Below are 20,918 nucleotides of genomic sequence, written 5' to 3'. Positions count from 1 at the left end.
GGTCTCTCAGATGCTAGTGTCAAACTAGAATGGAATAGATACATTTATGGAACTATTCTAACTCGCTGCTGCACTGGGTTAGCCGTGCCTGGGTAAAATGACAGCATTATCAGAAAGAGTCACGCTCTATTCTCTACGTCAGAGCATAGTGGCCATGGCTGAGCAGTTAGACCAAATCCATGTTAGAGATGGTCCAGAAAACATCTCAGTTTAGGCAAAAGCCAATCAGTAAATTAAAGAATAAATGAGCATGCAAAAAAGTACATTATACTCTGTGAGAACAGACTTCAGTAACGTGAGTAGGATGGGGTCAGAAACCACCACACATTTATTTCAGGTACTGGTATTTAAGTGCCACAAATAAAGATAATAGTTTAAAGTGTGAAATCACATTAAATACAGACTTGTTGCTGACCTTGAGAGCAATGAATCAATACACTGTTTAGCTATAACTGTTGAAGGGGTGTTTTTGTGCACACACATCCTGTGTTTACTAGTTGCACTAAATAGGAAATGAGATCACGTTTTTCTTAGCAGCAAAAACAAGCTATGAGGCTTGAGTCAATGCTCAGTGAAAACAGTCACAGGTCAGCGAGGGATTTCACTCTAGAAGTCGTCGTACACAGAACCCAAACGAAGATGGGGAGGCGGGGAGTGGGGATGAGTAAATAATGACTGACCTCTTGCTGCTGGAAGACGTCTGTGTATTTGCCCAGACCCAGTTTGCTGAAGAGCTCGGGGAGGTCAGAGCCTTTGAAAGAGCTGTTGAGGTTACAGCCATTACTTCCTGTCAGCGAGGAAATGCAGTCCATGTAATTGCTGCTGCTGAGATAGTGTTCCGCTGAAGGGCAAACGAGAGACAGGCTTGAAGTGCAAATGCCCGGAGAGAACAAGGTTTAATTAAAAGTTTTAATCCCTCCAATATTTCAGCTTCTTTGCTGGGCTGAAGAGAACTGTAGCTGCAGAAGCAGAGCAATCCTTTACGGAGTGAAACACTGGCTTTTCATTAACGAAATGCCGGTTATTGCTTTCAGAGAGGCTCTTGCCATTTATAAGGTTACACTTGGGAGGCAGCAATTCAGCAACAGTGCCTCTGCAGTTAATAATCATTAATCACTTTCTCGTGGAGCATTCAGAAGCATTTGCTCTTTAAATTGATTGCGTGTGAATTAAGTGAGGAATCGGGAGGCAGACCCTCGGGACATAATTAGGGTACGGAAAGGTACTGCAAGTCCGGGCTCCTTTCGGGTGGCTCTCTGCCTCCACACTTGTGCTCACCTGCGGTCAGAGGGATTCTGTAACAGTGCACCACATAAATCCCCTTCCCTACAAAAATATAATTGGGCCGTAAGCTCACAAAATAGAGTACTTCCAACATGAAGAGTACCATGAAGTGAGACAGAAATGCTGCTGGAGTTCCCAGATTTCATTTAGGACAGAAACAAATCGGTCTCTTGAGGAAAATTCTCTAAGACAGCAATGCTGAGCTTTGCTTGGCTCTGAAACTGATTTATGGGTGAAGATCTCTCCACATTGTGTATAGTTCTCAGGCCCAGTGACATGCACAGCTGGGTGATGGCCTCGTGAGCCAGACCAAGTAGTTGACCAAATATTTAAATACTCTTCAAGATCTGCTTTGGAGATTCTAGCAGAGCTGTGCAGCCCGTATCCCCGGTCAACAACTGGCTCTTGTCCATGTAGGGATTCAATCCTCTTACACCAAAGGTGCAGCCTCACAGGGGATTCCTAGGGAGAGAGGGAAGGAGGACACTCACCTGGCCAGTGAGGTCCACCTAATCTCCTCTGGGGTCAGTGGGTTCACCAAACCTAAGAATTACGTTCTGCACTGTTTTGGGTGCCGCTAGTAACTTCCTTCAGTTGTTTTCATCTCCCAGTGGAGGAGTCCTTTATCTCAAGTGGAAGGAATTTCTTGATAAGAGTTCTCTTTCTCTTAAAAACAGATGTCTTATCTCTTGTGGAGAGAATGTGACGAAAAAGGATCCAGAACCAAGTTCAGAAGGCCTTCGGCCCTGGACCACTCCACCATTTGGAGGTAAGGCCCCGATGTCACCAGAAAAGATTGAGAGGGAGTGACCAGTGACATACTGGGTCAAGGGGGATGCCAAGCAGGATACGATGGGCACAATGAAGTGACCATTGGACTTGACAACATGGTAAGTTTACCATATAATTGTCCAAATGATAAATTTACATTTTTTAGAGTAAAAGTGGGAGTTATTGAGAATTAACACTGGAACAACCGGTATAAACAGGGATGCCTGGGGAAAACCTAGACATTGGTAATGCTGACGAGGGTGTAGAAAAAAAATTACTTAAAACTGTGCTGTTCAGTACAGTAGCCATTGGCTATACTAGTATGTAGCTATTGGCAATTAAAATGTTTAGTAAGTGTGAAACATACACCAGATTTTAAAGACATAGTATAAAAAAGAATGTAAAATATTATATAAAAATATATTTATGTAGATTACATGGTTAAATAATACTTGGCATATATTGAGATAAAAAAATTCATTAGTAAAATGTGAAAAAAAAGATGTGCTAAAATATTCTTAGTGATATCTGTTAGTGTACATTGTTTCTTTTTATCGTAACCACTTAAACTCCCTATTCTCTTAAAGCATCTGACAAAAGCAAAATAACTGTTTCTTTAATGATTCCCTTTTATTAAAGAATCCTGATATTTTATCCCTAATCCTGAACCTCAGTGCATCTAAGTTTACAGACAATTTTAATTATCCAGCATCAAGTGAAGGGAGAGGAGAGGTACAGGACTAATTTATTTTGGGCTACAGAACAGAGGTCACTTCCACCTCTAGACCTGCCTGGCACCAGCCGCCTCAGTCTGTCCTCCTGTCAGTGATGGAGGACCCAGCCCCCGTCTCCAGGAAGGGCCCAGGCGCCCACAGACAGCGCACAAGGGCAAGAATGAGTTGACCGTGCTCTCTTACTGAGACTTGGCCGACCCCAGACCGGTATTCTCAAATCGGAGACCCTCAACAGCACAGCAACTTGACTGATGGTAACACCTGACTTACTGAGTGTCTACTGTGCTCATTTAGGTGGCTTTTAAGGAGCCTTCAAATACTGCACGCTCTGCGTCTCAGGGCTCCCAATCCGTCCCAAACCCTGAATGAAGGCATGTATTGTGATGACTATTGCCAATTCTCATCTGCTCACCTTTTTACACAGCCCAGAAGTGTGGGTGCTGTTACAGACAAACCACTGGACTCATGCTGAGTCTCAACCGTATCTTTTTAAAGCCAGAACCCTTATGCTTTAAAGATAAATTAAATTTACATAAATTCAGCTACATCTTGTCCATTTAACGTATCAGATGCTGCTTTTCACCTTAAGGAGCTACCTACTGAGCAGACTTTCTTCTGTTGTCCAAGATGCTAATCTGAGCACAGTCTGCTCCACATCTTCCTGTCCCTGCCTTTTCCGGATGAGAAAAAGCATTTTCTGAATGTTTGTGTGTGTGTGCGTGACTCCTTCCTACATTCATTCAACAAGCATTTACTGAGCACCTACTAGGTGTCACACACTGTCAGACATTTGGGAAGAAATAACAAATCAGGCACAGCCCAACAGAATGCCTGGCATGTGGGCATTTAAAAAGTGTTCACTGAATGAATAAATATGGTCCCTGGCTGTGGAGCTCAAATTCTACAGGAGGAGACAATTACGTACACAGGTATTTACCCTCTAGACAGGTGCATGACAGGTGCTAGAGTAAAAGCATGTACAAAATGCAGTGAAAGCAGAAAAGCACCTGGTCTGCTTCACCGGGGAAAAGAAGGAAGGCTTCCCAGAGGAGGTGGCCTGTGAATTATGACAAACATTTGAAGGCACGGAGTGCAGAATTCATCCTTGAACATCACCCTCAACCAATAAACAAAATTCACGCTGATGACACCTAAAAATATGGTTAAAAGTCAAAGCTCACTTGATTTGTTTTGTTTACGCTTGGGGCTGCCAATAGAAGCTGCAAATTCATTATGGCTGGCGGGTCCTATTCCATTTCGGTCTCTCCAGTTATCAGATTCGCTTCCACTTCCCAAGTGCTCACGGCTGTTGGACCTCGAGAGGGACACCGATGAGCCCTGTCAACAAGGAAAGCCAGACAAGGAAACGTTTAATACGGTGGGTGGAGGGGAAAGAATGCCCAGGAGACCACTGCCATTTACTTCAGTTGCTAACCACTGCAGTCACCCACGGATGCTGCTCCTGGGGACGAGGCTGTGGTCCCTGTCCCTATCCTCTGTCTTCCAGCCACCGAGGACTTGGAAATATACACCGTGAAATCTCTATCCCTCATCGTGAAGGTGCCCAGCAGAGTTCTGAGAGTCCTCTGTATAAAGACTTACTCCTGTAAAGGTCTACAAGAGATTCTCTGCCTTGTGCCACACAAAAAGGACAAACAATGGGGAAGACGAATAGTAGACCCAATGCTTTGACAAGAATCCAGCTACCAGGCTAATCAAGTTGGAGGGCGGACAGAGATCTGGCATGACTCCGGTGTTGGCCTCATCTAAACAGGATCTCTCCAACAAATCACAAATACCTAGAAAAGTCTACCTTATTTCATTCCTCCAAATCAAAATAATAATTTGAAAGATCTCAAGGTCTGCACGGAACTAGCATTTATTCATTCCATCACCATATTACAGACACCCTATTTTGAACTGGATCTAGAGAATTAACGCCAAGATTCTCTGATTTCCAAAGTTTCACGTTCACTGGGGAATTCCAAGAGAATCCTTTACTGTTCACTTCAAAACTCTCACCTCATTCGGTCTCACAGCCGGCCACGCCCTCCTCTCACACTTCCTCCTTCAAGGCATCAGGACACCACACTCCCGGGGTTTCTGCCTATGGCACTGGAACTTTGTAGGATCTTCCTCCCTTCCCACTCTGAATGTCATCTCACTGGGCTTGATCCTGGCATTCCTTCTCTCTCATTCAGTAATCTCACCTCTTTCAAGGTTTAACTATATCCAGGACTCCAAAATTTTTACCTCCAGATTTAACTTTTCTGTTCAAATTACTATCCTGGAGCTGCCATCCTGACACCTCCATGTAACTGTCTCACTTTAAATTTAGGGTACCTGCAACGAAACGGTTGTATATCTGTCCCCACCAGCCACACCCAAACCTACTCCTTTCTTAGAATCCCTACATCTCAATACGTAACTCTACCATTTACCCAATTCATTCTCCTCCCTCCTTCCCTCACCACATCCCATCCATCCATCGGCAGATTCTGTCCATGTTATCTCTAAACACACCCACACCCACCCACTCCTATTTCCACAACTGCCCCCAATAGCCTCCTTCATCAACATTCCAAGCTGTTGGTTTTCTTCAGGGTAAAGTTCTCCAGTGGAAATAACAGGAACCGCTAAGTATTACTCAGAACTTACCGTACACCATGCTACGCACTGGCTGCCCTCTGCCATGTGAGCCTCTAAACCACCAAATGAGAAAACAGGCTCGGAGGAGTGAAGTCACTCCCCTGAGCTATACATCCATCAGTGGTGGCTGCCGGACCCCACAGCCCCTGTACTTGACTACATTGTCACAATGATCATTTCAAACCGTCACACTGTTGGTCTTTGAGAACAGAACTGAATTAGCATTTCTGCAGTGAATATTCCATCTCTGAAAGTACAGAAACACAATCAACCACCTAACACCCCATCCTACCAAACAAAGGTGAGTGAAATAGACGAGACTGTAGGTGCATCCGTTGAAAGAATTAGCACAGTGTTAAGGTCGCTGCCAACAAAAGTTGTTTAGTTTCTCTCAGAGCTACAATGGCAGCGAGAGGACTGTACCTCTTAGAGCCTCAAAACTTTTCCCTAGGTCCCTATCTTCTCATTGCTGGCAGTAACCTCAATCTTTAAATACAGCTGTCAGGTTGCTACTGTAGGCCTGACAATGAAATTCAAAATTCATAGGAGACTGACCTCTTTTTAGTATTTCAATAGTATTTGCTTCTTCACTTACGCAAAGAGACGAAGAAAAAATGCACGTTTGCTTTTACCCTTCATCAACAGTCTAATTTATTACAAAGAAAACAGGTGGAAAGAAGGTCAATCTACAAATGCTAGTGATTAGACTAACAATTATGAAACCTTCACCAGTATTTGTTTTTCAGTCTGCAGTGTTCTGGTTGAACATTGTGATTCTTGGATCAGTCATTTCCATCCGTGTTTGGGTTTGCTCAGTCTCCCCAGTTGGTGTGTGCATGCGTGTGCGCTCTTATTCTACCCCCACTCGCAAAGGGCTTAGAGCCAAAATCTGATCCTCTCAAGCTGAAAAGGCTGGCTGGGCGAGTCGTGTGTAGCCTGGCTGGGGAGCTGGGAACTCTGGATCCCTTCTCCATGTGGCGCAGATGCCAGCTTCCCAGTCTCACCCTGCAGTGCAGCCAACATCTGGGAAACATAAAATTCTGGAGTTCTTGTTTGTAATACTTCCTGCTGTGTTCCTGGCACAACTGAACACACTGACTTTTTAACTCATATCTGAACACTTGCTTTTACTGAATATTTGTCTTTTCTCCCTATGGTGGGCTTGCTAGCGATACCCCTGAATAAAAGGATTCTTTATACATTTTATGGACTGTTGTTACATCTACCCTTTGCTTAATCTCGGCCTTGTTTTAGCATTTACGACACTCTCCTACTAACAAAAACTCAGTTATGAATTTACATCTTCATGACAAACAGCTGGTCCACAACTCTGAGAGAAGACATGTAAAAGAGCATGTTAGAGTGCATCCATTTTATAGCAATATGTTTATAAGAACAGAAATTAAAACAAATCCCATTAATGACTTTTCCTACTTAATGAAGAATGGGAGGGGAGAGATGACGACTGTTCTCCTTTGCTGAGAGCAGACAGGAAGAATGGGTAGGGATGACTCTACAAACCTCAAAAGTGGTTGTCATTGTGGGCTTATAGGACACGTGGTTGGCCCTTCTCAGCTCCTTGATGGTCTCGGCTGGCATGGATTTAGAAAACCCGAGGCCACTCCAGGTGTTTGTAGGTGTTCTGACCTCCGTCACCACTGGTTTCTTTAACATAGCTTTGGAACACAGAATATAAAACAAAATGCTTGATATTTTTAAAAATATTGATGCGTGCTGTTCCTCTGATATATGTAAAGAAATCATACCTGAATATTATTTCTTAATACAAAATGCCTTAAAATATCGTCATAAAATATTTTATGCCATTGTATTTTAAAATGATACATTATTTCATAACTGATCTAATGCTAATCTACTCAATAAAGTACATTTAACCCCAACAAAACTTTTGCAACTTTGAACTTAAACATTTTTTTTATGACGGTCCAATTTCACAATTCAACATGAATACTGGAGAATCTTTTGTGGGTCTTTGATGGGGGAGGGGAGAATCAAAATCATTACTATATCACATACCTTTGGTTGCTAATAGCTTCTTTTGTTCATAGTCAAATGCCTGAAAATAAAACAGAGCGAAAATATTTTATTGCCAGTTTATCCAAATGTCATGCTGATTAGAAAACCAAGGTTTTGACTAGAGCCCATGAATCTACCTTCTAAGCACCATAATGTCTCATTAATTCAGTGCAAGTCTGATCAATTTAAACATGTTTTCAAATCTAATTAATTAGAATATAAATTACTACTTTTGACTTTAAGTTGAGACAATGACAAGAGCCAGAAATCTTCCTTCAAAAGAAAAAAAATCCTATTTTCTATGAATATTTAAAACACCAGGATAAGTATATGCTAAAGCACAGTAAATAACTTAATAGTTCTGCTAAGTTTCAAAATAAAGCATTATGAAAATGCTTTCAGGTTATCTACGGGCCTCATTTGTTTCTCAAAATCCCCTCTTCAAAGGATGGCCTGAAGTGGTGTAATGTCCAGGCAGCTTAAGAACTTATTTAGCCTAATTGGAATGGTCTTTGCTTTTGAAAGGAGAAAAATAGCAAATGTCGAGCTTTAAGCTATAATAACAGTAAGCATTACAATAAACTAAACCTAGTTACCTTCTATTGCATAGAAGTAGGATGGCACTATCCACTCTTTCATTCACACTGAATAAGTGACATATGACACAGTCAGGTCTACACAGAAACCATGGTAGGTCGTTTGGAAGAAAGTGGACAGAGCGACATCTCACATGCTAACCCAGCATTCTCAACTGCCCAGCTGAGGAACTGGGACTTGATTAACAATGTCTTAAAGGCTACCAGGAGGCTGAGAAACAGCTGGCAAGAGCTCTTCCGACCCTTTTCCCAGGGGAACCACACCACCATATGTAGGCTGCACGCCCAGGTAATCTACAGTGTGAAACAGGAGACTTCTGAGTGGGAATGTGCCACAAATAATACTTAGGTCAGGATAACACAAGGAAACGGGCTGGCCCTGACAAACCAGGACGTGTGGTGAGCTCTGAGAACGTGGCAGTAAATCAGGAGAGTGGATTTTTAGAGAACACATTTGACGATGGTTTTGAAACGTTAGATCTGAAATGGCAATGGAAATTAAAATCAACTTTTAACGATCAACATCTAAGGGCAAGGTGTAGGAAGATCCTACATTCACTTGTTCAATAAATATGTATGGAGTGCCTCAGGTTAAAGAGACTGTGCGGCACTTTGTGGAAGAAAACCACAATTAATAAAAAATGAAAAATAAAACCTATAGCCTCAGAGCACGGAGAGCCTCAGCAGGGATGGGTAAAGGAAATAACTACAAAATAAATTAGGAAGTGAGATAAGTGTGGAGAGAGCTGGGGATTCAGCTCTCCAAGGACAGCCGGAGACAGAGAGTTCTCAGCTGGGGGAATCAGGGAGTCTTCACTCTTTCTCCCCGTCAATGCTAGGTGAATACTGTCATTGATTTCTTATGGTTTTAAAAGTCAGCTCTGTAGTAATGGCACAAAAACATCTATTTAAGTTGAAACTGTATCACCAAGAACATTTCTTATCCATCCTAAAAGAAAGAAACATGAAAGTGGTTCACTCTAGTTATAAAATGGATGGAAAGTAATAACCACGAGACAGACGAAAACCATAAAGGGATCATGAAGCGGATTTGATACATCTTTGAGGAGGGAATTTTAATTTATATTAACTGAAAATAAGCCCGCTAGAGAAAATGTATCAGATACCATTTTTTAAAAAACTTCGACACCTTATAAAGGCCATGGCTTTGTGAAAACATTCATCTAAAATCTCATGGAAATGTTCAAATGCAAAGGATTTAAAAGAACAGATAAGCGGGATTGAGTTGTAGTTTTTGCTGGAATTAGAGAAGTATAATTTAGTTCCACGAATTAATTTCTTTATATATCTGTGACAGTTTGGTTTCTAGGATTTTGGTTTTTTTTTGGCGTTGGGGAGTGGGGCGATATATCTCTTATTATGAAGTAGGTAAGTCTACCCAATAATTATGGTACTGAAATCATATGGTTATAGGAATCTCTAAAAGCACAAAATCCCTATCTTTCATATTGTCATCTATACAGAAATCAGATTTCTGAACTTCATGTTCAATAGTCTACTTTGAGTAGTTAGCCTACTACAGATATAGAGAAAAATCCCTGAGGAAATTGTTTAAAATAATCATAAAAATTTGTGAATCAATATAATCATCAATATTTATCATCTATTTTCAAAAAACTAAAGCTTCATATTAGCTATTTTTATAACTGCCTAAATAACACCAAATTTATCACCTCCATTTTATAGATAGAAGGATTATTATATCTATTTATTCAAGACCATGTTAAGAGGCAATAATACTTAGAAATAACAGCTTTGGTATTTATCTAAAATTTTATAAAACAACAGGTGAATAGTGTCATTTACATTACACATAGTGACAAAAACCATTCACATTACCTTTCGTATTATATTTTAAACCAGAGGCCTGGTGCACAAAATTCATGCACTTGGGGAGTCCCTCAGCCCGGCCTGCGCCCTCTTGCAGTCCAGGAGCCCTCGAGGGATGTTCTACTGCCAGCTTAGGCCCGCTCTCTGTGGGGAGCGGGCCTAAACCGGCAGTCCGATATCCTTAGTACTGCCATGAAGGTGGGAGTCTCCCGCCACTGCTGCTGCACTTGCCAGCTGTGAGCCTGCCTCAGTGCTTCTGGCTGAGCAGTGCTCCCCCTGTGGGAACACACTGATCACCAAAGGGCAGTTCCTGCATTGAGCATCTGCCTCCTGGTGGTCAGTGCGCATCATAGCGACCGGTCATTCCACTGTTTGGTCAACTTGCATATTAGCCTTTTATTATATAGGATAACTTAACCATTTAAGCTAAATCCTGCATTTCATGTTTAAAGTTTATAGCAAAACCAATTCCTAACTACTGCACATAGATTTAAATTTAATTTGGACTAGAGTGCAGAAAGAAAACCTAGTTTCTGAATTCGCCAATCTCTATCCCCAGCCCCTACATTTGGATGACCCTCCCACTCATTTTGTCGTTACCTGCATGTTGACATATGACGGCCTGGAGGCCAGGCGGGCCCTTTCAGAGTTCTGCTGGGCGGCTGCGGCCCTCTCTGCAGCTCGCTCGCTCCCTGGAGCCTTCTTGTCAGCCAGAGGGCTCTCTGCAGGGCTCAGTTCTGGGTCTGAGAGCAGCCGGTCAGTGCTGCTGTGAAACAGAGTCTGGACTTTAACATCCACCATCACACACACAAATGCACCGAATGTTTCCTCTGTGCCACACTTACTGTATGCTAGCCACGGCCAACTATTTACACATATCCTCTCATTTAATCCTCACAACACCACTATGAGACAGGCAGTATTATTATTATTCCCATTTTACAGAAGAGGGAAGCCCAAGGTCATACCTCCGGTAAATGGTAGAGTTGGAGTTTGAACTCAGGCATTCTGACTCTAAGAGCCGGAGCTAAAACTATTCCATGATATATATTCAAACATTTTCTGTATATAGTATATATGTCATATTGTTAATGGGAGATATCAATGACCCCTGGGTACATGGTCTAAACAGGATTGAGTTGATCTGAAAGCACGCAGCCCGCCATATCCCTGGGTCCCACATCCACAGATTTAACAGACTACAGACTGAAAACACTATTTTCGACACATGGTTGGGAATCTACAGGTGCAGAGGGCTGACTGTATGCACTGTCCTATGCTATTTAGTATAAAGACTTGGACATGTGTGGATTCTGGAATCAATCCCCCATAGGTACCAAGGGACAACTGTAGTTAAGTTTTGGGGGAGTCAAAGTTAGACACGGATTTTTGACAGCACAGGGGGTCAGTGGCCCCTAACCCACACATGTTCAAGGGTCAGCTGTATAAAAAAACTAGTAAGACAATAGGGGAAATTGGGAAAATGGAGACGGATAGAAGCAAAACCTTTCAATACAGAAGCATTCCATTGTTTTTCTTTTAAAAAAACACAGGCTGCCTATTTGAAACAAGAAAAGAAACGAAAAATAAAATAAGGAACACCCATTTGTAACTGTCCTATTGTACAGGAAAGTTATATTTAATACAATATATGTATTCACATTCACTGTGATTTGTAATAAATGAAATCATATACTGTCAAGTATTTATTACCAAAGTGAGCAGTTAACCACTTCAGAACAAGGTAGCCATGGTTTCAGTTAGAAAATCAAAGGCAAATGAAAGAGAATTCACACCAGGGAAGTATCTAAACGCAATCAACAGAGAGTAAAAATCACCCGGCTGCTTACAGAAGAGCAGAGATCATGTTAAAAGTTTCAGAGCAACAGAGAAAGTTCAGAGGACCCAGATATTCACCCAAGGTTTATGACGAGAAGGACTCTAGGTAGGATATAAGGGTGAGAATTAGCAGGTATTAAGTCTTAATAACATTTTTATTCACAAAAATATCACTAAGATTGAAATGGAATACTACTCTGCCATAAAAAAAGATGAAATTCTGCCGTTTGTGACAAGGATGGGCCTTGAGGGTATTATGCTAAGTGAAAAAAAAAAACTCAACAAAGAAAACATATTCCTAGAGGCAGACAACAGAGATCTATGGTTACCAGAGCGGAAGTTGAATGGAAAGGGGCAGCCTGGGTAACGGGGTCAACTGTATGGTGACGGATGGAAAATGGACTTTTGGTTGTGAGCATGATGTAGTATATACAGATATCCAATTATAATGTTGCATACCTGAAAGTCATATGATGTTATAAACCAACGTTACTTCAATGAAAAAAAAAATGTTTTAAAGGAAAAAGAAAAGGTAATTATAAAGAGAAATGAATGAACTCCTGGATGAGACCAAACTTGCTGAAATCAAGGAGCACTCACTGCCCAACAAACCCAGCGTTGTTCCCCTGACTTAAAACCTATCCAGCTCGCGCTACAATCTCCTTCCAAGCCCCCGGGCCTCCCCGATGAAAACACCTACTGTAAGTGGGAGTTCTTCGTGCCGCGCAAGAGCTCCACCGTCTGCCTCTTGGCACAGGAAACCGTGGAGGGACCCATCATCTGCTTCAAGTCGCCCGCGTTCCCCGAGTGGGAAGGACTCCGCGGCATGCCTACTTCCACAAAAGCATCGTTACCGCCTGCAGAGGAGGAAACACAACACCCAAAACACGAGTTCACCATCAGCAATCCCCTGCGATGGAAACAAACCAGGATCCAGCTCCAGGGAGACACAGACATAGCAGCTTTCAGCTGCAAAGACGGCGCCGGAAGTTCAGGCTGCCTCAAAAACTCAAGATGAAATGTGAAGAAATGACCCTCATATTTTTAAAGTTAGGGATTAAAGGATTAAAAAAAGGTCCACTCTACTTAGAAAAAAATTACACACATACACTTAGTAAGTTGATGCTTTCCTGCTACATAATTACATTCACTTTCATTTAGGAAGTCCCAATGTCATGGGAAAGGGATTCTTTCTGTAAGAAGTTTGTCTGCTTTTCAGTTTATCTTTCACCATGTTCTTTGGAATTTCATTCAGGATGTTGTCTTTCTGCAAACTTCAGGCAGGATAAGTCATAACCGATTAGCAAAACCAATTTGAAATCACTGTGTGGACTTTTTCTACAACCCCCTTTGTCCAAGGAACAGGCCCACTGAAGTCCAGAGGAAAGATACCTTCGGCAGGATTTGGTTTGGGAGACACCGGCTCCGATCCACTTGTCTGTCTGGACGGGTCACCATGATTCGCACTCAGCACTTTCTCTCCAAGCGATGAAGTGGATATTACACCATATTTTATGTTCGGAGGCTGAAATAACAATAGAAAATAGCATGGGGATGTGGTCACCATTCTAAAATTCACTTCCACTGAAAGTTTTACTAGTGGCTTATCTCTTACCAACAGATTCCCACCATCCTGAGGGACATTACCTGCGCATGTCCATTTAAAGCAGCAGAGATTTTTTTGCCTTCTGTCTGCATACTGCTGATGTGCACGTCGACAGGAGTCAAGCCGGGAGGCGGGGAGGGGGCTGTGTGCCCATAGGCGGGCACTCCGGACAACAAGATATTGGTTAACGTGGCTTGGGCAGTAGATGGAATCATAAGGTGTGGTACGGCAGAAAAGCCTAGAACAACATTTTATGAAGACAGATATTAGACAGAAAGAACACAGAATCAACAAGCATTATATTATCTTCAGTAACTTCAAAAAACATCACTGTTGCTGCAAATTCAGAAGGGAATTCAATGTTCATCTCTCTCTGCAAACAGGTTTAACATTACTGCACAAAAGAATATTAAAATGGAACAACTCTCTAGGGAATATTTAACCCAAGCTCCTCACGGTACAGACGAAGAAACAAGCTGGACTTCACGTGTGCATATACCTACCGAGCTATTCTAACCTCTCCAGCTAGAACCTACCTTTCGAGTGATCAGTCAGCGACCTTCATATGACTTTGCCACTGCTCCCTGCACATTATGCTCCTTTTCCTGATCTGCTAGTCACAATCGAAGGTTATGTTTTACTTTTATGGGAAACTCACTGTTTTGTCGTGCATCATTTTAACTAATTTACACATTAGGAACTTTCTGTTAGGCTAAAAAGTATGCTTTGAACCATGATTTCCCCCTACGGACATGGAACCACTAGTACATTTTATTTAAAAACTGGTAATACCTACAAAGACATGCCTTTGATTGTACTTAAATGATACTGACCTGTGGCACTTGAAGTATTAGCAAGTGGGGGTGCCCACAACGTGGGGCTCGGGGTGCCAGAACTTGGACTCTGCAAAGGACTGACGGAGCTATTAAGCGCATTCAAGAGTGAGTTCGGGGTTGTCGAAGTGTTTAGAGATAAGGTGGTGGGGCCCAAGAGACCTGTGATAAGTGAATGTACAGTCAATATACATAAATTCAAGATTTTAAAATAACAGATGGCAGCAATATTGCCATTTGGAATGCACGCTGATATAATCTGATATTTTCTGAATATAAAACGTGAGTGATAGATTACCTTCTTTCAAATATTCCCATGAAATACAGCCTGATACTATTTCAACACAGGACCCAGCTTCTCCACAAACAGATGCTGATCGGAAAATGGGAGACAGGTGTGTGCCCCAACCAGGAAGGCAGTGGGGTTCACTGAGCACCGCCAGCTGCTTTGCGTTCACGTCACTAGCCAAGATGAACAACATTCTGCTCCAGTGGGAACCCATTTTCATTTCCCTGCATAGCTCAGTTGTCATACGCGTTCAAACAAACGCTTCAAACCACGTACAATTAGCAGCGACTAAGGGGACGATTTCCTGCAGCAGAATGGCTCTGCTTGGCCCACTGTGGACAGGCTTGGCTACCTGCAACAGTTTTCATACTGTGTCAGAACACTGACATGACTCCTTCGCGCTCATCTCCACGCGTGCGAAATCTTTTCTCAGGAGAAAAAAAAAATTTTTCCCCTTGTTTTAAAGATTTAATGCCTGATTTAGCTAATGAAATTTCCCTTCTGGCATTTAAAATATGGTAATGAAATTTCCCTTCTGGCATCTAAAATAAAATGTGGATTTTTACACAAGTTTCCAGGAATACTTAAAGCATTAGGTGTTACAGGATAGGTACAGCCATAAAAACATTTTAAAAATTGAGTAACTCGGACTGTCTGCTCACTTTTTTTCTCTCTCTAGTGCAGCAAGAACTCAGTGCCTGCTAAGCGATGAGACTGGCATTTCGAGGTGCATTGCTGTGTGGAAAGGACAGCTCTGGGAGATGATGGGCCCAGAAAAGAAAAAAAACCTGCCTTTACCGTAATGGTGTCGAAGCAAGGCTACTTGGTGTATTAATCATATTATTTAAATGTTATATTTATTAAAGCAAGAATAGCTGTTTAAAAAATTTAAAGACTGCTAAGAGTATGTTTTCGGTCTCAAATCAACACTGAATGGGTTTGCTAGGGTTAGTGCTTTAACTTTTCATATAAAGGCTACTGAGAAAATGTATAAGAAGTGAAACTAGCCTGATTTAATACAGCCACTAACTTCAGCCTGTAAGACGGGAGTCCATAATGAGGCAATAAATGTCACCATAGCTATTAAAATGACTGGCTCTATTATCCTAAAAAACGGAAGCACTGAGTGACGATGTTCCTTCATCTTCCTATTTGCTGCCTTAGATGTGAATGCAGGTCCATTTGTTGCCCTTGGTGGCCGCAGGCTCGATTTCCTTTGTGTCTGCACGAGGCAGGCCTAGCCATGGCGGGAAGAGGGGGGAGGGGGTCTGCCTGCTCTCCCCTCCCCCTCTGCACACCCCTCATACAGATTTGCAATTACTTTTGGAAAGGCAAACTGGATAATCTTTATCTCCAGGGACTGGTGGCAATATTGCAAATACAAGGGAGAGCAAACACATAAATTACATTCAGCCTGCTGACTTCACTCACAATGGCATTCTTAATTTAGAAGAACAAACACAGCTGAAAATAAACGTCAGACGTTGATTATTGATGCCAAAATAAGAAGAATCTGGGGAACAAATCCACGGAGTCTAACAATAAAAAACAACAAAAAGCCAACAACAAAATGGATTGATGCGAGTTCTGCTGCTTTTCACCTGACCATAGGGCCTGACGAGGGAGAAACATACCCCTTAAGATGTAGCCCCTGCGGCAGAAAGGAAGGGAACTGGGTAAGCAACTGAGAAGTGCTTTAGTAATGAACGGTATACCTAGTCCAGTGAGTCCGAGGCCTGCCGAGGCTAAGATATCCAGGCTGGGACAGGCCAGGCCGGCGGGGCACGATGCTGGGGACGGACTGGTTGCTATGGTAACCCCACTGCTTTCAAGTCCGAGGAGACATTTCCTTGCTTCATACATATTTAAGGCATTTCGTTCAACACTTTTCACAATCACAGACTATGAAAACACATAATGGGAAAGAAAAAAGTGACATGCAAGTCGTCTACAATGAATTGGGGAGGTGGGCGGGAAATGAAAACCGTAATAAGAATTCCACTTAGGAAATTCATTAATGCTGCTTTAAAAACCAACTGCAAATTCTAACCACTTATCACGTTTCCTCCTTTTGGTAAAAACCTAACATATTAGTTGCTATTTATTGGGTGTGTCCTGTGTTCTAAGCCTTGTGATGGAAGCCGCACATATATTCCAGTTCCCACCAAAACCTTATGGTGGCGTGGAAATAATTATTCATATTCAGTGAGGACAGGCCTTACCCAACGTCACAGCACAGCTGTGCAGGGCAACCAGAGGACTGGAACACGGGCCCCTCTCTGGAGCCCATTCTCCTTCACATCCTCTTGTCTCTGTTAAAGCTCCCCCCACCCCTTACTTATTTTTACAAAACAAATCAAACTTGTCTCCCTACAGTATATGTACAGCTTAATAATAGTCACTTACATTTGACATTTATGGTCTACTAGTTAACTAATAGACCGTGAGGTGCCACTATTCCTCACTGATGACATATCTATGGCAAAGCTCATACTAAAATAAACTCCTAAACAATAAATCTTTTTTCTCAATGGACTCATCTAGAAAATTGGAAATGTGAAACCAAGGGGGGAAAGCCTCCAATGAACAATAAAGGAAACTGGCGGCTGAGAAAGCAGAGCAGGAAGGACCAGGGGGCCGGGAGGCATAATTAAATGGCCCTGGGATGCTGCCACAGTGTATTTCCCCGACTTCCGCTCACTTCTTCCTGGACCCCAGGAATTCTTGTGTCTGTCCATCTTATGTGCCCAAGTCCTCAAAAGTCTCCTCTCTCTCTCAGTCCTGGCATCCACAGAAACTCAATTAGCCAGGCATGCATGAAGCGTCACAATACTTAAAATTAGGATCCTGCTCTCTCACATTAAACGCATGATAGCAAGTTCACCAGAGTCAATGCTATCTTTCCATTTACAGTTTTCTTTTGAAGAAAGAGAACTGGACACTGAATACCACATCATTTACAGATACACAAAATTGTATTTAATATATATTATACATATACTATTATGAGTATATGATAAGACTTATAGTTTAGAAATTTAAACATAGAAGACGTGACTGGTGTTTCACCTGCTATAAAAGATGTACATTAAATGTTACCACTGAGTACATGTCATTATGAACTTGCTTTTCTTTATTCAACATCATTCTTATCCTTCAATTTCTGGTACAAAGGTTCTTCAGAGTGTATAACTAGAAGCAGAGTTGCTGGGGGCGGGGTCTCAGTGTTTTTAGTGTGATCGGATGGTCTCAAAATTGCTCTTCAAAGTGACTGTGCCTATTTCCACAATATTAACACATTGCGGACGCATCACGAGAATTGTCGCTTTGTATTACACAGTGTTTTACAAAGTATACTTTAAAAAGATATTAGCTTGTAAGAACATGTGTTAAATAACTTCAAAATGCAATGGGTGTTTAATTTTGAAGTGTGCCTTTAACATTTATGTAAAACGTTTTTTGTACTCGTTCAATAGAAGCTTATCTGGCCACTGGAATAAAGCTAGCAATGAAACTACTGGTCCGCACTGTGTTAATAGAGAAACAGGCCTGTTTCCTGACTTTCTACTAGCATTCAATATCATCGGAGTTATCCCATTAACTTGTTACTGTACATGTAATTATTGAAAATGTGCAACATCTTAAGGGAGAGGTTCCAAGAAGGCTGAACTGGGTATAATTCATTCCTAAAAATATTTTATTATTGAAGAGAATGGGGCACCTATTCTTTAAATCTCCAGGGCTAGCACAGTGACTCACAAATAGTAAGTAAGCTAAATATTTTTTTGTAATTGTATTGAGATGTGCAATTAACATAATATTTAGCTATAGCAACTATCTAGAAGCTTAGTAATATTTAAAGTTACCAGCCTGCAAGTTAATTTAAAATGGTTTTCTCTTTCCTTCTCATATATTTATAGAAAAATAATGGTCACTAAAAATGGACTCCAAAAACCAACACACATATAAAGAAAGTGGTGATCAATAATGAATGTTGTTACAAATTTATATTTATATAAAATACCTAAATATAATATATAATGGCATATATAGAATATTTAGTTCCATAAATATGCAAATGCATACTTATATGCAAATAAAACAGAACATGATATGACACATGGTTCTCTGGATCCAGACTCCAAACCAACCTTGCTCGGCTGTTTCGGCTTCGGTTTAATACTAACGAAGACATCCAGCTGTTCCATCAACTGAGCAATAAACTGTGGGTCAACTTCAATTTCTTCCTTCATATCAAACATCAACACAAGAGGAAGACAACCCTAGGAAAAGTCACAATTGAAAGTGTAGGAGGTTCAGAAGTTACTCATTTAAACATCAAATAATTTAACTTGCCTACAAATAATGCAGTATTTCACAGCTCTAACAAGTAAAATGGGAGAAAAAGGTGAAGAGATTAAGAAAAAAACAAAACAACAACAAAAACCCTCATAGACACAGACAACAGTATGGTGGTTTCCGGAGAGAAATGGGGGTGGTGGTGGGAGGTAGAAGAGGGTAAAGGGGGGCAAATGGTGATGGACGGAGACCTGATTTGGGGTGGTGAACACCCAATACAGTATACAGATGATGTATTCTAGAACTGTACACCTGAAACCTATAAAAAGATAAAAATAAAGAGTAAACCCAAGTATTAAAGCTAAATCAGATACTTTCACATAGCTTGGAGGACTGTGGGAAAATAATGTTGAATGGCAGAAACTATTTTCTGGATGACAAAATTGTACATGTCTTAAGTGTCTGTTTTTGGCCCTGAATTTTCATTCATTCTCCACCTGGGAAATTTCCTCTATTCTCTGGATTCAGAGCGTCAGTGATGCCAGAAACTGGACTCTCAGCCCTATCAAGGGTACTCGCCTTGTGCCCGCGCTCAAAGACGGACAGTGCTGGCTCTTCATGGCTTTCCTGAATGAAGTCTAAACAAGCGTCAATATCTAAGATCTCCAGCTGTGGCCTGGCTGTGTTTGTGCAATCGCAGGTCTGTGTCTGCATGCCTGCCCCTTCCTCCAGGCTGGACCAGGCCATCTTTTAAACTGTACGCTGGCATCTCCGCTCATCAGAAGGCTTCACCACCCCAAGGCCTACTCCTCTTCGGATGCAGCTCAAACCTTCCCTCCTCTCTCAAGTTCACAGCCACTATTGTCCCTTCTTTGAACTACCTCCCTTTGAGCACTGCAGGGTTTGGTACCTGTTCTTCTCTCTGATGCTCTCTTCCTGGCCCCTGGTCCCTAGCACAGGAAAAATGTCACACACATTTTCTGATGCACAGGATGCTCGGTGCTAGCCTAATGAGTGACGTGTTTTGTACAGAAGTATCAAGAGAAGGTACCATGAAACATAGTAGAATTAACATGAAATTACTATGTCTCATTTCTCTTGTGGGTAGAAGTGATTTTTGTAAGGACATGGCTATAAAGAAAAGGTTATGGTATTTGAAGTACAGGTTAAGTCCTTTTAATGTATCTCACCCTCCCTCCATTTAATATTGTGCAATATGTCTCATTGCATGCCTATATTTTTGGCAGGTATGGCCAAAGTATGAATATAAGTTCATAACTGTGCAGAATGTTTTACTGAACTCAAAGTAATACCTAAAGAATCTGAAAAGCAGACAAAAATAAAATATGAAGAATAAGCATAATAATCTCTGGAGATGAATATGCTATGTAATTAGCAGTGTACTCAAAATAGCCTGATTAAACTAAATTGGGCTAAAAATATCATTCACAACAAAATAAAGTTCATAAAATTATGTATTATAATCCTTAATGATTATAACAAGTTCTCATCTATCAGAGAAATAAAGTCAACCAGACAAAACGAGATTTTCTAAAAGTTTCTCACAAACGAAGTCTGCAAATTAATGATAGCAAAGGCTATTCCTGAAGCTACTGATTCAAATGTCACTGAAGGTCAAGTGCTAACAGAAGAATACAACGGTGTTTTTAATAAAAAATATCTGAGTCCACATTATGTCAGTCCATTTAGTAACTATACATCAATCTACACACAGGGTTTTTAAATGAATATAGGGAGGAATTAGAAGCAATACTGAGTTCTATAACTGCTATTTTTCTTCAATGCATGACACTCAAATGCATTCTGGCTCAAACAGAATTTTTAAAATTATATCAGAGATTGTGAAATGTTCAAATGTTTCATGCTACCAAAATCTATATCTTTGAGGGGTAATGTTTAAAATATATTTTTATTCTTCTGCTTAAATAGAAGACTTTGTCAGATGAAGACTACAAACTACTATCTGTGGTATGAAAATAATCACCCTCCACAAAATACAGTTATTTCACTTTGAACCTCTTCTGTATTTAGTCTAAGTTTTAAAAAAGAAAAGTCTTGCAACAAAATCTCTCACTAATGTAACGAAACTCAGCCTGTGAGGCACTACCT

At 41.2% G+C, this 20,918-nt stretch overlaps 1 protein-coding gene across 3 annotated transcripts in view; it reads right to left on the bottom strand.

The window, feature by feature from the left end:
• BICC1 (BicC family RNA binding protein 1) overlaps positions 1-20,918 on the bottom strand; it is a 247,104-nt gene that overhangs the window by 10,149 nt on the left and 216,037 nt on the right. For 2 of the 3 annotated variants that reach the window (XM_070432791.1, XM_070432794.1), the window contains exons 9-19: positions 18,641-18,772; positions 16,205-16,391; positions 14,201-14,362; positions 13,409-13,605; positions 13,154-13,286; positions 12,462-12,618; positions 10,523-10,688; positions 7,476-7,515; positions 6,960-7,114; positions 3,971-4,127; positions 681-841 (exon numbers count right to left, since the gene is read on the bottom strand). In XM_070432791.1, coding sequence (XP_070288892.1) covers positions 681-841; positions 3,971-4,127; positions 6,960-7,114; positions 7,476-7,515; positions 10,523-10,688; positions 12,462-12,618; positions 13,154-13,286; positions 13,409-13,605; positions 14,201-14,362; positions 16,205-16,391; positions 18,641-18,772 — 1,647 coding nt within the window. The remainder of the gene's footprint in view (positions 1-680; positions 842-3,970; positions 4,128-6,959; positions 7,115-7,475; positions 7,516-10,522; positions 10,689-12,461; positions 12,619-13,153; positions 13,287-13,408; positions 13,606-14,200; positions 14,363-16,204; positions 16,392-18,640; positions 18,773-20,918) is intronic. The other variant, XM_070432793.1, reaches the window with a different exon arrangement.

The sequence above is a fragment of the Myotis yumanensis genome, unplaced genomic scaffold, assembly GCF_028538775.1.
Source record: "Myotis yumanensis isolate MYYU_CA2020_CCGP unplaced genomic scaffold, mMyoYum1.0.hap1 SCAF_13, whole genome shotgun sequence".
NCBI lineage: Eukaryota > Metazoa > Chordata > Mammalia > Chiroptera > Vespertilionidae > Myotis > Myotis yumanensis.
This window is presented reverse-complemented; position numbering and strand designations above follow the sequence as displayed.